The 18,167-nt window shown below is 35.8% G+C and overlaps 1 protein-coding gene across 4 annotated transcripts in view; it reads right to left on the bottom strand.

Annotated features, from left to right (window-relative positions):
• The window catches only part of TTC8 (tetratricopeptide repeat domain 8), a 48,027-nt gene that overhangs the window by 12,066 nt on the left and 17,794 nt on the right, over positions 1–18,167 (bottom strand). For 3 of the 4 annotated variants that reach the window (XM_059914796.1, XM_059914799.1, XM_059914798.1), the window contains exons 7-9: positions 13,972–14,057; positions 6,072–6,159; positions 3,624–3,734 (exon numbers count right to left, since the gene is read on the bottom strand). In XM_059914796.1, the coding sequence (XP_059770779.1) occupies positions 3,624–3,734; positions 6,072–6,159; positions 13,972–14,057 (285 nt within the window). Of the gene's footprint in view, positions 1–3,623; positions 3,735–6,071; positions 6,160–13,971; positions 14,058–15,669; positions 15,678–16,394; positions 16,405–16,535; positions 16,616–18,167 lie in introns of all 4 variants that reach the window. The other variant, XM_059914800.1, reaches the window with a different exon arrangement.

Raw genomic sequence — 18,167 nt, 5'->3', positions numbered from 1 at the left:
TAATCCCCAATGTGATAGTATTTAGAGGTGGAACCTTTGGGAAGTAATTAAGACATGAGTGTGGAGCCCTCATAATTGGGATTAGTGCCCTTAAAGAAGAGACACCTAAGAGATAATCTCTCTCTCCACCGTGTAAGGATAGAGCAAGAAGGTATCCAGACCAGGAGGATCCCTCACTAGGAACTGAAATGGCCAGCACCTTGATCTTGGACTTCCTAGCCTCCAGAGCTGTGAGAAATAAATTTCTGTTGTTTAAGTCAACCAGGTTATGGTATTTTGTTATAGTAGCCCGAGCAGACTAAGACTTTTTCCTTCCAAAGAACAATCTTCACACTCAGGATGTGACCTGACCAGTGAGCCTTAATGGCCCCATGAACCATGGGGCCCCCTGAACATGACTTATCTGGTTTCCAGGGCAACAGCACCCCACAGTACAAGGCTTCATTCAGTGTTACAGCTGCCAAACTTGGTGTATTAGTCTGCTCGGGCTGCCATAACAACATACCATAGACTGAGTGGCTTAAACAATAGAAATTTATTTTCTCACAGTTCTAGAGGCTAGAAGTCCAAGATCATGGCATCAGCATGGTCGAGTTCTAGTGAGGACTCTCTTCCTGGCTTGCTCCTTCTCACGGTGTCCTCGCATGAGAGAGAGAGAAACAGAGACAGAGAGAGGGTTCAAGTGCTTTCTGGTGTCTCATCTTATAAGGGCACTAATCCCACCACGAGGGCCCTATCCTCATGAGCTCATCTAATCCTAATTATCTCCCAAAGGCCCTATCTCTAAATACCCTCACATTGGGGGTTAGGGCTTCAACATATGAATTGGGAGGTGGGGGGAGGGGACACAACTCAGTCTGCAACAGGTGGTAATGTCCAATTCAAAGAAGACTCCAGCCTCAATGGTCAATTGTTTCAAGGCTTTCAGTTCTATAAAATTACTTTAGTAGTCTGTATCTGTTAATCCCATACTCCTAATTTGTCCCTCCCCCACTCCCTCTCCCCTTTGGTAACCCTAAATCTGTCTTCTATGTCTGTGAGTCTGTTTCTGTTTTGTACACCTGAAATTAAGACAATATTGTAAATCAACTATACTTCAATAAAAAAGAAAAAAAGAACATCTTAGAATGTTTGTATACTTGATTGATGGGCATGGACTTAATTTATGTAACCTCTAGGAATTTTAGACTGAAACTAACATGTTTTGACAACCTTACATGCAGTTTTTCAGACTTATAAAATACATGCTGATGTTAAATAAATTTAAATGCAGGTTTAAAAATCTCATAAGTAATTACAAATAGCCTCCAAATGGCTTATACCAATGTACACTCCCAGCAACAACGTTCATACGTGACATCTGTTCCTCCACACCCTTGACAAGCTTAAATGCCACGGAACTTATTCATCTTTGTTAACCTGATTAAGTAAAAAATGACATTATTGTTTGAATTTTTATTTCTTTAATCATTACTGAGGTTAGACATTCAACACACCAGGTATTTACATTTCTTTTTCTGTGAATTGTGGATTCGTGTCTTTTGCCAGTTTTCTTATCCTGTCTCTTGTCCTTTTATTATTGGTTTATGTGTATGAGGGGCTTGGGTGGGAAACCACCCTCCTGGGCTCAGGAGAGCTGGAGACACAGCTGTGGCTCAGGGATCCCTGGACACCGACTGTTTTCTCCTTCCGGATGCAATGAGCCTGTGCTGATGCTGAATTCAGTTCAAAACCCAGGGAGGCCCTGTGTTTATAAACATTCCCTTCAGAGGAGAAGCACAGATGGTTTGTTTGAGTTCTTCCAGATGTGTGTTAACCGGCGCCGGTATGAAAGGGCAGCGGGGTAGCTGAAATGCAGCTGGGGTTTGGCTGTTGTCTCGTCTCTGGGGGGACTTTACTGGAGACCGTGGAGACGGTCAGCAGCCACTGTGTGGGCTGGAAGGACAACAACGGTCACACCGTGATCTCACCTCCACAACTGCTCTGAGGAAATACCAAGTTTCAGTGTTTACATGCTTGACCAAAATGAGAATTTATAAGTGTGTGTATGCACAGGTATGTGTCTATGTGTAATTCTCCATCAATTGGAAACCACCTGAAACCCAGCAATTGTTAAGCAATGTATAAACTGAGGAAATGAAAAGTAGCCTTTTTTTCTGTCCCAGGTATGGCAAATATGTGCCCTGTTTGATATTTTTACCTTTTTTTGTTTGGGTTTGCTTTTATTGGTATTTTTGTTTTTACAATATAGAAAAGTTAACTTTTACGTTCTCAAATTTATGAATTTTTTTCTGTTACGGCTTTCTGACTTAGTATCATGCTCAGGAGGGTCTTCCCCATTCCAGGTTTATACAGATAATTCATCTGTATTTTCTTCTGGAATATTCATGGTTTTAAATCTTTGAGGCACCTGGTAGCAATGGGTTCTTTTAGTATATGAAATCATTACTCATCCAGCTCTATTTCTAAACTATTAAATAATCCAATAATCCAATTGGTTTAATAGACAATCTTTAGCACATAAATTTTCATATGTATGAATAAACACAGATTCTATTTTTGTCCTTTAAATAATATCTTCAAGCATATAAATGTCACTTCAAGTGTATAAACAACCGTGGTATCATTTAAGTGATTTTATAGTAGCTATTAGTGGTTATTTTTGAACCAATTCACAGAATATTAACTCTAATTAGATTTTTAGTTATTTAAAACAAAACTGCAAATAAGGAAGTGAATTTTGCAATGATTCTCAAACTCTGTTATACTTCAGAATCACCTAGTGAGCTTGCTAAGCAGACAAAAACCTACATCCCACCTTCCAGGACATCTGATTCAGAAGGCAGAAAATGGGCCTCACTCTCAAAACACTCCCAAAGTCACTTCTATTCACAGTAAAGTTCAAGGACCACAAGAATAATATTTCTTAGGGTAATGTTTCTCATTTCAAATACCTTTTAACATAGAACAATTCAAATAAAGTTTACCATACAAAGATTTCCAGTGTATTCCTTTTCTCCTTATGTGACAATGGATTGAGGGTTAATTACTGAAGTTTGTTCCTTAGCGTTGCAGCCTACACAACATATGCCTTAAGGGGTTTCTGCATGTATATCATACTTTTCTCTGGAGGGATTCTTTTCCTTTATGTTCTTTTTTTTTTATTTATCACTTTCATTTTGGTCTTGTTTCTTCTAAATGAACATATTGTGCTGCCTATTGTTCATTGCTTGTTCTGTACAGAAACTTGTTTAAAATGATTTATCCTTGCTAATTTTATTTGGTTGTGGTTTTAATTTTTCTTGGGGCCTTTTGTTTATTCATTTGAAAGGCAGGCCTTTATTTGAACTGTTCTATGTTAAAAGGTATTTGAAATTAAAAACATTTAAATCCCTATCTCATACCATTCTCTATACTCTTCTATATGTTTGAAATACTTCATAATAAAAACTTAGTTTGACTAATGCATACACTAAAATCTCTTATTCTGTTGGTAAATCACAGGCCAACAATCATAATTTTATAAACTGTTATCCTTTGTAAGACCCCAAGGGGCTATGACCTTACTTAAGTAGCATATAACCTCAATTTTACATCAACTTTTTGAATGATATGAACCTTACCTCATAGATCCTGGCAATTCCACAAAGTAGGGCTACTTCTCCTGGAAACTTATCTAAGCCTTGTTTGAAAAGATTTAAAGCAGTCACAGGTTGATCCAATGAGATGTAAACCTAAAACCAAGATACATTTCAATAAAAGTACTGGTTCTTAAAATAATAGCATTTGTTATGACAAGTTTATAATTATTGCTTAGTAACAAATTATCTCCTAGATATTACAGTAAAAAAATTTCAGAAATCTGTTGGATTAATTTCCAGTAATGATACTATACTTTTATCTCCACATGTTGTATATGAAGCATTCATTCATTTATTCATTCAGCAAACACTTACTGTGGACTTACTATTGTCACAGAGACTGGCCAGGACTAGAAAAGAAAGGATCAAGGGAAAATCTTTTTAGGATGGAACAGACATAAGTATATCTATAGGCTGGCACTAAGGACCAATTATGAGGCTGATTTTGAAGATGCTAGAGAAAGAGGGGATGACCCATGGAAGAAGGTCTGAGAAGGAGCCGCCGGGGAGAGTGTCTGGAGATGGTGGTTTGGGAGAAGGACCCTCGGAAATAGAGGAGAAACAGATTTGTAGGGTACAGGGTCAGGGAGTTGAGAGGGTTGGCACTTGATAGTTTCTGCTTAATTAGCAACTGGAACATTAGCGTGGATAAACCATATGCTTATCAGGAATTTCTAAAATAAGAGAATTATAGTTTTATGTATAGAAACATAAGATTATGACATTTTTTTCTTCATGATCTTGGATCCTCTGTTTCTTCCTAAACATTCAGATTGTGCTTTGAAGAGGCCCAAATGGATACACAGAAAACTGCTTGCAGTGTTTACTGCTAAAGTATGAGATTAGAGGGAAGGGTATGGATGAAAACTTTTCAATTTTTACCTTACATGCTTCTGAACTGCTTTTTAAAATATAGTAAGTATATAATTCCATATACTAAGTAATATAAAATATTTAATAATTTTTAAATTAACAATCTAAAATTTTAAGAAATAACGTGGTTCTTAAAATCTGCTTGGTCTCTATTACTGAACAATAATTCCTTCACATATTAAAGAAAATAAGTAAACTATACCTCTATATGTAGGCAACAGTGGATTTAAACAAATCAATTTGTGAAAAAATAGTCAAATTAGAACTATTAAATATGACTCTAGTCATATTTAACAATAGTTAAAAAGTACATTTTTTTAACCACGTGGCAAGTGATTATCAATTAAGATGACAGTCAAATACTGTGACCTGAGTTATAATTTCAAGCTGCCAGAAAAGTTTACTGTGATGTTTAGAAAACTCTTTAAGAATTTTAACATATAATGTAGAGAAGATACTTAGAACCAGATAGTTTCAAATATTTCTGAAAAACCACTATAAACATACTAAGATTATCACAGTAAGTTTATATGGCAGAACTTCCATTTTGTTTCTTTTTAGTATGCAAACGTTAATACCATATTTTTTTTGAATTTTATTTTATTTATTTTTTTATACAGCAGGTTCTTATTAGTTATCCATTTTATACATATTAGTGCAATACCATATTTAGAAAGTAGTAGCACTTCCTTTTATAGCTCATCTTCTTTTCAACCTCCTTTACCGCACTTTTTTTTTTTTTTACCACACTTCTTAAATTTAAAAAATTCTTAAAGATATAGCAAGATGATGTTCTAACCACCACTTCAACAAATGTTTCTTTAAAGTAGCCTTGGTGAGGGTAAAGAAGTAACTTTATTCCAATACTGAAAATTCTAGGTGGCCCTTCACTTTTGTTGTGTTTGTGGATGGCACTACAGGGCAGTGAGTCAGCTCTGGAATCAGAAATTCCTGGGTTTGGATGCTGGCAAATAGCCAAGTGAGCTTGAAAATCTTAGTTACCCTCTTTAAGTCTCGCTTTCCTTAAGAGTACAAAGGAAATGTTAAAATCTGCCTTGTGGTGTTGCTATGAGGGTTAAATTGCATATGGAACAGACCTGATAGAATACCTTACCACTGAGTAGGTGCTCAGTAAAGGGGAAATATTGTTCTTGTAATAATGGCAGAGCCAAAAAGTGAAGGACCTACAAAAAAACAATCCCTGCTCTCTATAGTCTGCTTAGGTGGGAGACAAGTGTGCTGCAGAAAAGTGCCTCTCTGGGGCTTGTTACCCATGGGTGTAGTAAGCCTGTGGCATTTTCTTCTGTTCTAATGGGCAATATTTCAAAGGTGTGGTCTTATTTTTCACGGCAATCAATTTTTCCTGAGATGGGTATTCTACGTATGTTCTCACCTTTTCCCTTATTAAAAAAGAAAAAAAAAAACCAACAAACTTAAGTCTGAACACATTAACGTGTCCAATATTCCTAAAGAAACTGGTAACTCTCCCCATGTACTCGTCAGAATTTAAACATTTACCCTGAGAAGACAAATTCCACTCAAATTAAGAATACTTACTTTTGCCAAGTAGAGAAATGTATCTACCATTTCCTGCTGCTTCAGGGCTGATTTAAATTGTTTTTCTGCTTCACGATACATTCCTAACCTAAGAACAGCCATTTAAAAAATTAGACATTCAATTTAAAATAAATACTACAGCATTTATTCATACCTTGAGGATATGAATTAGAGACAAATTACATCTGTAAGAGTAAGCATGTAGCAAAGAAGGTGACGTTATACACACATACATATTAACATGTATGTTTATATAGTTTAGGAAAAAGATGCCTGTTTTCCCATATTCACTGCCTAATGCTTAAATGGTATGTAAAGAGTCTGTCTGAAGCCTAGTCACAGCAGGACTAATAGCTGCCAGGGAGCAAGGTCACACCAGTTCACCACCCAAAGAGCTTATGATCAGCTGACATATGTCACATGACCTCAATAAATGCTTACAGCCTCCATTTTATTGGAAGAACTGAAGATGACATTTCTTTGAAAACATCTGCTTTGAGATAAAAGCCCATTTTTTTAAAGTGAGGTATAACTGACATACAACGTTATATTAATTTCAGGTGTACAACATAATAATTTGATATTCGCATATATTGCAAAATGATCATCACAGTAAGTCTAATTAACATCCGTCACCATACATAGTTACAGAATTTTTTCTTGTGATGGGAACTTTTAAGGTTTACTTTTTTAGCAACTTTCAAACATGCAACACAGGATTAACTATTGCTGCAATGCTGTATGTGACATTCCCATGACTTGTTTATTTTATAACTGGATGTTTGTACCTTTTGACTCCCTATACTCACTTGCCCACCCCCTACCCTCCAGCTCTGTCAACCACCAATCTGTTCTCTGTATCTATGAGCTTTGTTCTTTATTTTTTTAGATTCCTCACATAAGTGAGATCATACAGTATTTGTCTTTCTCTATGAGACTTATTTCACTTAGCATAATGCCCTCAAGGTCCATCCATGCCATCGCAAATGGCAAGATTTCATTCTTTTTCATGGCTGAATAATATTCCATTGCATATATACATATATATACACACACACATATATATATTATATATATATTTCTTTATCCATTCATCTGTTGATGGGCACTTAGATTGTTTCCATATCTTGGTTATTGTAGATAATGTTGCAATGAACATGGTGATGTAGATATCTTTTCTTTGAGTCAGTGTTTTCACTTTCTTCAGATAAATACCCAGAACTAGAATTGCTGAAGCATATGGTAGAGTTCCATTTTTAATTTTTTGAGGAACCTCCATACTGTTTCCCATATGGCTGCACCAACTTACATTCCCACCAACAGTGCATGAGGGTTCCCTTTTCTTCACATACTACCAACACTTGCTATTTCTCATCTTTTCAATAATAGCCATTCTAACAAATGTAAGGTAATATCTCATTGCGGTTTTGGTTTGAGTTTCCCTGATGATTAGTGATGTTGAGCACCCTTTCATGTACCTGTTGGCCATCTGTAATGTCTTCTTCAGAAAAATATCTATTCAGAGTCTCTGCCCATTTTTTAATCGGATTTTTTTTTTTTACTATTGACTTTCATGAGTTTTTTAATATATGTTAGATGTTAACCCCTTTTGGATATATGATTTGCAAATATTTTTTCCCATTTGGTAGGTTGCCTTTTCATTTTGTCATGGTTTCCTTTGCTGTGCAGTAGCTTTTTAGTTTGAAAAAGTCTCACTTGTTTATTTTTGCTTTTGTTGCCTTTGGTGTCAAATCCAAGAACTCGTCACCAAGACCACTGTTAAGGAGCTTACTGCATATGTTTTCTTCTAGGAGTTTTATGATTTCAGGTCTTATATTCAATCTTTAATCCATTTTGACTTAGTTTTGTATATGGTGTAAGATGGTGGTCCATCATTCTTTTGCACGTGGCTGTCCTATTTCCCAACACAATTTATTGAAGAGACTGTCCTTTCCCCATTGTACATTCTTGACTTTTTATAAATTTTTTAAAATTAATTAATTAATTTATTTGTTTTTGGCTGCATTGGGTCTTCGTTGCTGTGCACGGGCTTTCTCTAGTTGCAGTGAGGGGGGCTACTCTTCGTTGCGGTGCCTGGGCTTCTCATTGCAGTGGCTTCTCTTGTTGCAGACCACAGGCTCTAGGCACGTGGGCTTCAGTAGTTGTGGCATTCACGCTCAGTAGTTGCAGCTCATGGGCTCTACAGCGCAGTCTCAGTAGTCGTGGCACAAGGGCTGTTGCTCCTCGGCATGTGGGATCTTCCCAGACCAGGGCTCGAACCCGTGTCCCCTGCATTGGCAGGTGGATTCCTAACCACTGCGCCACCAGGGAAGTCTCTCTTTTGTAAATTAATTGACCACATGTGCCTGGGTTTGTTTCTGGGCTCTGTATTCTGTTCCATTGATCTATGTGTCTGTTTTTATGCCAACAGCATACTGTTTTGATCCCTATAGCTTTTTTTTTTAATTTAATTTTATTTATTTATTTTTTATACAGCAGGTTCTTATTAGTTATCTACTTTATACAATCCTTATAGCTTTGTAATTTGGTTTGAAGTCAGGGAATGTGATGCCTCCAGCTTTGTTTTTCTTTCTCAAGGTTGTTTTAGTTCTTCAGGGTCTGTTGTGGTTCCATACAAATTTTAGGATTGTTTGTTCTATTTCTTTGAAAAATGCCATTGTAATTTTGATAGAGATTGCACTGAATCTGTAGATTGCTTCAGGTAGTATGGACATTTCAACAGTAATAATTCTTCTAATCCATGAATGTGAAATATCTTTCAATTTACTTATGCCTTCATCAATTTTTTTCATCAATATCTTATAGTTTTTGGTGTACAGGTGTTTCAACTCCTTGGTTAAATTTATTCCAAGCTATTTTATTTTATTTTTTGATGCTATTGTAATTGGGATTGTTTTCTTAATTTCTCTGATAGTTTGTTATTAGTGTACAGAAAGCAACAAATTTCTGTATATTCATTTTGTATCCTACAAATTTACTGAATTCACTTATTAGTTCCAAGAGTTTTTTGGTGGAGTCTTTAGGATACTCTATATATAGTATCATGTCATCTGTAAACAGACAGTTTTACTTCTTCCTTTCTGATTTGGATGCCTTTTATTTCTTTTTCTTGCCTAAACTTCTCTGGATAGGACTTCTAATACTATGTTGAATAAAAATGGTGAGAGTGGGCATCCTTATCTTATTCCTCATCTTAGAGCAAAATCTTTCAGATTTCCACCAATGAGTAAGACGTTAGCTGCAGGCTTGTCATGTACGGCCTTTACTATATTGAGGTACATTCGCTCTACACCCGCCTTGTTAGGAGTTTTTATCATAAGTGGATGTTGAATTTTGTCAAATGCTTCTTCTGCATCTACTGAGATGATCATGTGATCTTTATCCTTCATTTTGTTAATGTGGTGTACCACATTGGTTGATTTGCATATATTGAACCATCCCTGCATCCCTGGAATAAATCCCACTTAATCATGGTTATGATACTTTTAGTGTAATGTTGAATTTGATGTGCTAATATTTTGTTGAGGATTTTTGCATCTATGTTCATCAGTGATATTGGCCTGTAATTTTCTTTTCCTGTGGTGTCCTTGTTTGGTTTAGGTATCAGGGTAATGCTGGCCCCGTAAAATAAGTTCAAAAGTGTTCCCTCCTCTTCTATTTTGTGAAACAGTTTGAGAAAGATTGGTATTAATTCTTCTTTGAATGGCAGAATTTACCTGTGAAGCTCTCTTGTCCTGAACTTTTGTTTGTAGGGAGTTTTTAAATTACTGATTCAATCTCCTTACTAGTACTTGGTCTGTTCAGATTTTCTATTTCTATGACTCAGTCCTGGAAGGTTTTATGTTTCCAGTAATGTATCCATTTCTTCTAGGCTGTCCACTTTGGTGGCCTATAATTGTTCATAGTAGTCTCTTATGATCCTCTGTATTTCTGTGGTATCAGTTGTAACATCTCCTCTTTCATTTCTGATTGTATTTATTTGAGTACTCTCTCTTTTTTTCTTGAGTCTAGCTAAAGGTCTGTTAATTTTGCTTATCTTTTCAAAGAACTAGTTCCTGGTTTCATCGATCTTTTCTACTGTCTTTTTAATCTCTATTTCATTTATTTCTGCTCTGATCTTGGTTATTTCCTTCTTTCTACTAACTCTGGGTTTCATTTGTCCTTCTTTTTCTAGTTCCTTGAGGAGTAAAGTTAGGTTGTTTATCTGAGAATTTTCTTGTTTCTTGAGTAGGCATTTATTGCTAGGAACTTCCCTCTTAGGACCGCTTTTGCTGCATCCCATAAGTTTTGGTGTGTTGTATTTCCATTTTCACTTATTTCAAGGTATTTTTTGACTTTGCATAAACCCATTTTTAAACTCTAAACAATTCTGAGGTAAATAGTAATTGCCACTTGAGTAAAATAGCTGTACCATTTTATTATTCTACAAACATTTTCTTTTCCTTTTTTTGTATCTAGTCTATGAACTTCAGACTTGTTCCTTGCCTAAATATAACTGTCCTGATGTCAACACCCACTTCTTCTGCCCAGGGAAATTAAATCAATCGTTAAAGCACACTTCAGCCTGTCCTTAATAGATCTGTTGGGCTTTCTCATAACTACTCATCCCCAGACATCTAAGAGCTACTTAGGCACTTTATGATAATGCTTTTATTTTGTAAAATAAAGTCAAAACAACATACAATATGGTCCATTATGTTACTTTCATTCTTGAAAGAATAGCTTTGTTCTTTTTACCTAGCCTAAGCCTCAAGTACTGGCATGGCTATACCCAGCTATTTGGGTATAGCCACACCAATGGACAATGTGGGACAATGAGGTTAAAAGTGACCCCAAAATCTGGCCTAAAGTTAGAGGATGTGTGATGTGGTAGAAGCCCCTACCGCTTCAAAGGTCCCACAACTTTTACAAGGAGTATTCATAAAATGTTATCAGAGAACTCTGAAGTTCTGAAGAATGGCTTTATATTTATACACAAAGCTTCAACTGAACATGCAAGTCTTAAACACGTGGCTGAAGTTCAGTCACTGAATTCCATGAACACCTAATTATCCATGAGAGTCTGTATATTTGTACCTTTGTACCTAAGTTGTACCTAAGTTGTCTCTTTCGAAAAACGATTTAAAAGGGATTACAATAAAAAGATACATGTAAAATAAGAATATGAAAACAGAAATAGTTTTTTTAAAAAAACAATGGAGAATAAACAAATTAAAAAGCAAACAAGCAATCAGAGCTATTGAACCACCTGGAAACCAAAGAAAGGAAAGAAGAATGAGTCATATGTGTTTTATTACTGTACCCTTAAGAGATCATTTCTTCTAGTCCTATCAAAAAGGAATTTATCACATGGGTTCCTGTGCAAAGGAAATGGAGTGGGCACCATGTGTAAAGAAAGTCTAGGAATAATGAAAACATCAGTCAAGTTCACAAACACAGGACAATATCAAAGAATCAGAGTCCAGAGATGATCTCCACCAACTGCCAACTTTTTCTCTCCAATTTAATTCAATAAACATTGTCAAGGATCAACTGCATGCACATTTAATGATGGTAAGGAGTTGCAAAAATGAAGATAACAACCATGTTCTGAAGGCACCAGTAAAGATTGAAACAAAACATATTTTAAAATAAATTTAATTGCATTATGGCCAATGAGAAAAAAAGTGTTTTGAGAGCACAGAGGAGGAGCAAACTAAGTTTCAGCGAGGAAGTAACAGGCAAGATTTTGACAGCTAGATAGGATGGGGTGGGGGTGAGGGAATATCTCTGATGGAAGCAAACTATCAGCATAAGCACACAAGCAGGAAAGTACACAGCATGTTAGGGGAGTGCTGAGTTGTTGGGTTTAAGTGAAAAGGAAAACACAAGGAGGAATGAGAGAAGTAACAGAAAAGTGCAAAGCTGTAGACTGGGACAAAATCATGGGTGCCACACTTAAAATCCAGACTTCATTTCAGAGATAATGGAGATTAACCAAAGAATCCAACAAGAGCTGTTTTTTTTTTTTTTGCAACAGTTACTCTGACAGTGGGGTATACGGGAAGGATTGATGGGACAAGAAAATGGAGGCAGAAAACCCAGATAAGAACCTAATGTAGCAATTCAAACAAATGACACTAAAAGCCAGGATTAAAGCACTGGAGTGGGAATGGGTAGTAGTGGAGCAACTGTAAGAGCTACTGCAGAGGAAGAACCAGTAGAACTTAATGATCAGGAGCAAAGAGACAGAAGTCAATATGGGGATACATCCTCTGGCAATCCATCCTTGACCTCTTTCTCTGGGCTCCCACTGCACCCTGAACTTGCTTCTATCATAATGGGAACCACATTTATAATTGTTTCCTGTTCTCTCTCCTCCATTCAACTGTAAGCCATTTGAGCGAATGAATAAATGAATGAATGCTGAATACATAATAAGACAAGAAGCTATTAAGGAACAGAGGAGAACAATAATTAATATGACAAAATATACTCATTTAAATGCCATCTTATATGGATGGCAGAAGGAATCCAAGTTGTGCTTTTCTTTCATTATTATAGATTTCTGAGAGTTTTGCTTAGAAGCTTAAGATTTCAAGCTTGTCTTCAGAAATTATATTCATAAGAGTTTAATGTTATAATGGTCCAAAATTACCTTTTAGCAGAAAATACTTCCTCAATCTAACAGTAGGAAAAAATACTTCAGAGTTCTATGTGAAATATCTAAATGGAAAATAGTCTTAATTTCAATAGTAGAAGAATAAGCATCCTTTTTATTCTATTTATATATTTCCTTTTCCTCACAGTGTTTAACTAATAACTAAAGTTAATAACCATCGAAGGATGCTCACAGTACCTAGTCTACCTTGTTTTTGAATAATAAAAGACATATTTATCTTTATAAAATATAATTGTTCATTTGTCTCTATTTTTCAAATGCTCCAAGTGCATTTCAATATCAAGCAATCATTTCAGATCCTATTTACCAGATGCTATATAATATTCATGAATTATTACAACTTTTTTTAATCTCTCAATTAATTTGCTTAAAAATGTGTTTAAACATTAAGTGAATTAGTGTAAGACTATTTAGATCCTAGAGAAACACCATGGGATTGTGCAAATAGTAAAAGAACTGGCATCAGAAAGCTGAGCTCAAATTCTCGTTCTGCCACATATTAGCTACATGAATTTGGGAAAGTCACTTTATCTTTCTGAGGCTCAATTTCTCTCATCTGGACAAAGGGTTAATAATAGCAACTATATCCAAAGTGCCATAAGATTTAAGTGAGATAATGTAATGTGTGGACAAGCTATCTCAACTATAAAGCACTTTACAGATGTGAGGCATCAGTAGAAATAAAAACTTGATGGGGAAAGAATCTAAAAAAAAAAAAAAGTGGATATATGTGTATGTATAACTGATTCACTTTGCTGCACACTTCAAACTAACACAACATTGTAAATCAACTATACTCCAATAAAAATTAAGAAGGAAGGAAGGAGGGAGGGAGGGAGGGAGGGAAGGAGGAAAGACTTGAGAGCCAAGAGGAGTGGAGTGAGAACCAACAGACTCGATTCTAGTCCCAGGTCTGTTACTGACTAGTTCCTGATGCAAATCACAACCTCTCTCTGGTCTCAGCTTCCTCATCTGAAAAGGAGTGTTGGACGTGATGGTCTCAAAGTTTCCCCTTCCCAGCTCTAAAATTTTACTATTCTAAAGGTGTCAGTTCTTAGTGCCATCATGTGATTGCTAAGTAAATGCTTCCTCACGTAAGCCAAAGACACAGTTCTCATTTCTTCATGAGGAAATCTATCCCCCAGAAAAGGTTACCAGATTTGAGACTCTAAAATATGTTGCTGCTTCTAAGCCTTTTCCAAATAATCAAAATTTTACCTGTAGTAACATTTTCCAATCTGCACTTTCCACCACCAGTCCTTGTACTGAGAATGCTCTGTGGAAAGGGCAGCCAAATCCAAAGCCTTTGAAAAACAATTCATTTTAGATTAGAATTTTCTTTTCTAACAATAAACAGAAACAATAAATAATGGAATAAACCATATAATTAGCATCAATCAAAACATGTATTAGAAATCAGACAGAAACTCAAGTTGCTCATGTCTCCAGATGGCCCCACCAATCTTCCCTAAATAATCAGTTCCAGACCAGAGGACTGACAGCAGATGAGAAATAAACAGTGATCAAAGGGAAGCAGATGTACAGTCTATTTGAAAACAATTTTAATATACAAGGTACAAAACTGGTATTTAAAAATCCATAAGTTTTTACCCTCTCCCAACCAAAATGCCTCCAAACCCAGTGGGAGTCAAGCCTTTACCACGTAAGGCAGGCCCAACTGCAGGCCCCACTTTAAAGACAGGTGTAGAGAAATAGAGAAAGATCAAGTATGCAGATAGAAGAAGGTTTGAAAACAGGGTCATGAAGAAGAGTGAAAGGAGCTGGGGTACTTGGGTAACTGCCGTCTTTTAACAACCATCATTCCATTATTCTGACATTACCTTACATGCCAGTAATTCTAAAGGTCAGACTTTCCTTCGCTGCAGACTGAAAAAGATCTTCTTAACTGCTTTTGTATTTTACATGCGTTTATCCCTTTCTCTCTAACGTCTTCTAGTTTGTTCCTTCTAGTGATTATTTAAGATCAGACAAGAGACATCTCATTAGGAATTAGGATTCTATACCAAAAAAGTGGAAACCATTTGGACAGAGAGGAAAGCAAATCAATCTTTACACAAATTTAAAGCTCACAGAAATCTGAAGCTCTTATAAAGATTTGGTGAATAAAAACCCAGGTTATTAGTTTAAAAAGAATTCTGATTTTTTAATAATACTTGTTATTCTTTCTCTTAAGGTTGAAAACCTTTTATTCTTTAGTCAGTGTTAACATCATGACGATATCCAACAGCTCAGTTAAAGTAACTCTTAGATTTTCAGTTCTATAATCTCAGAATGCATCCCATATTATTGCCCATTTCTTAATATTAACTCTTTTCTGAAATGAATGCCAGAAGAGCTCCTTGAATCTCCTACTGCAAAATAAATAACTTTCCTTGTGTTCCTCATCTTCCCTCGCTCCAGGGGAGACTTCTAAATATGCAAACTATTTATAAAGGAATGGTGTCACCATGCTGAGGTTCTAATGGACTTGAAAAATCAACACCTCTACTTGAAAGCTATGGAAATTAAAAACACGCTACACACTATGTTCATATGCTTATTTTTCTTTTTTTCCCCAAGCAAGGGGTAAAAATGGAAGTGAAAAATGAAGAAAAAGAGTATAATTTCAATTATCATTATCTCTGGAAATATGAGGAAACCATATTTCAATCAGCTCAGTTCAGGAGTAAACTGTAAATATCTGAATATATTCATTTTAACTTAATCCTTTAAAAGACCTGTTCCAGCGAATAGATCAGATTCACTTTCATGTTTAATATAACAGACCTTCTATTTTTCAGAAAAATATGTCATTCTAAATTTTTTTTACACATTCTAATTTTTCCAAGATTAGACTTAGTGCTGATTACAGGCTGCTGATTTTGCTTTCAGATATGGTTCCTATGGAGGACCCACATGTTTGTCTAAACCAATTAAGGAAATTAATATGAATTACTGATGTAGAATAAAAATGGTTAAAAAAATTACATATTAATGACCACTCTTCATTTGAAGACTGGGGCTGCACTAGACAAAACCGCTTGTGACTATTTCAAATGGACTCAATTCCCTGAGGACAGGCACCCACTTCCTAACACATCTCTGTTGTTCTGCAATGTCACTGTGCGGTTAAGAGGCCCTCAAGAATTATTTGTTGACTGAATTAATTCTATTCTTTACTTCTGACTTACGTTGAAAATAACTTAAGAACCAAACAAAACTGTCATAGTAATAAGATTCATAATGAAAAGCTATTAACATTTTAAAATTTTAAAGAGGTTACAGAGAGCTATATTTCTTTAAAGTCTTCCCCGGTTTTTTAAAATAAATTACTATATACTTATATTTAAGGATCTTTGAATAAGTCAATCAATCCGATATCTAGATATTAATAAAGACCTAGAAGGTCATAAATAAAAGGCGTAAGGTTATAAAAGTCCATAAGAACAGGGAACCTTGGCAGATCTCGACAACATGTTTGTGAATACATCCAACTGGGCGTCCCAGTGACCTTCCTAAGTAATAGTGCTCCAACCTCTAAAGTTTAAAAAAGTCATCCTTTCACTATTGTCAGAGTTGCGACAACTTCAGCATGATGAAATTAAAGAGCATATGGAAATAAAGATTCCAGAATCACCAACCCACATGCCCCTTCAGTTTGCCAATATTGCCAATACTGCCCCAAGAAGGGAGAGGAAGGGAGGAAGTTATTAAGAACTCAAAGGCAGAAATACAGTTTTCCATAGAACAAATTCTATTTTTTTCAATGGAGCTGAAAAAACAACATTCCTCAACAAAATTATGTAAATGCCAAGATGCAGAACAACATCTTCAAGATGAATAAAGACATCATCACCATGACCTATAAACAGCATATGATCTGTCAACTCTCTGAACCCATTGCCTGCAACTCTTCCCCTTCAAAGACCTCACTCCAGCCACAGTGGCCTCCTCACTGTTCCTTAAACAATCCAAGAATGCTAATATTCAGGGCCTTTGCAGTTAAAGTTCTCTCTGATCTACGTCCTCTTCCTCCACCTAACCATATGGTTTGTCTCCCTTCATACAGGTCTCTGTTTAAATGTCTTTTCAGAGTGGACTTCACTGACCACCTCCCAGCCCACATAAAATGACATCTTCCCCCATGTCATCTATTCTCTTACCTGGTTTCCCTGCTTTATTTTTATACAGCTTATCGCATGACATTTTATATATTTTTAAGTTTGCTAACTGTCTCTATTCCTTGCCCAACTGGAACGTAATCTCCAAAAGAGCAGAGATTTTTGTCTGCTTGCTTCACTCTGTAATCTCAGGGCCTAGAACAGTGCCTGGCACATTGTAGTGGCTCAAAATATGTTGGATGAAAGAATAAATGTCTCTGCAATAAATGAATTAATCTTCAAAAAGTCAGGATATAGCATTATGATACTCTAGTAATTACAAATATTTACTCATTTATAAAATGGGATGGTATTTGAATGTTTCTTTTTAATGACAGTGTAACTACATGATTTTATATATCACCCTGAAACCCTCTGACCAGCTTTATATTAAGTGAAAATGGCATGTACTGACTTTTATTTACAGAAATGTGCATGGTTTCTCAGTTGCCCTGACCTTAGTTTTCTCTTTTCTCAATGTGACCACATCCACTATCACTTCATTACCAATAACTCCCATACTCTGTATCTGGCCCAGGCCCCCCTACATTTTAGTGCCAGAGCTTCCAATACATGCAGTGACATCTCCACTTGGATAGCCTTTCACAATTTCAAACTAAAAATGCCTTCAAGTGAATTATTCAGCTTCTTTACAAACTGACTTCCTTCCCTAATAATCCCATTTCTGTTAGTAAAATAGTCATTCTTATAGCATCTTTAAGAGGCAAGTTTGAGCTGTGTCTTTCCTTTGTCTCCCATACCAAATCTAGCATCACGTTCTGTCACTTTTCTCTAAAATGTCTCTTTGACACCCCCATTTTTGAGAATATGGTTTATTTATTTCTCTTTCCATACCCTGCTCATGTTTTTACCCTTCTTTTACATTTTTTCCCTCTCTTTCCAAATCCTACTGATTTTATGGATTTTTACTAATATTATCCCCTGATTTTTCCCCTTGATCTTCGGTAACAATTTCACATTCCAGCAATTACCTTTCTAACTGTTTCATTATGTCAATTTTATTTCCTCAGCTAGATTACATGGCTTGTAGCGGCAGGAACAAATATATTTTTATTAGTTTTCCTAGCACATAGCATAATGGTTGACATACAGAAAACACAATTGAGAAAAATGCTTTTGTCTTCCTGAATACTTAATATATAAGGTTTTTTCCTTGAATAAGAAAATGACAGAAAATACTATCATTAGACACTGTAGAATTAACTACATTTGATTGGACAAGATTTGTGAAGT

This window comes from Balaenoptera ricei, chromosome 2 (genome assembly GCF_028023285.1).
Source record: "Balaenoptera ricei isolate mBalRic1 chromosome 2, mBalRic1.hap2, whole genome shotgun sequence".
NCBI classification, from domain to species: domain Eukaryota; kingdom Metazoa; phylum Chordata; class Mammalia; order Artiodactyla; family Balaenopteridae; genus Balaenoptera; species Balaenoptera ricei.
Note: the sequence above shows the minus strand (reverse complement) of the source record. Positions and strands in the feature narration are given on the sequence as shown.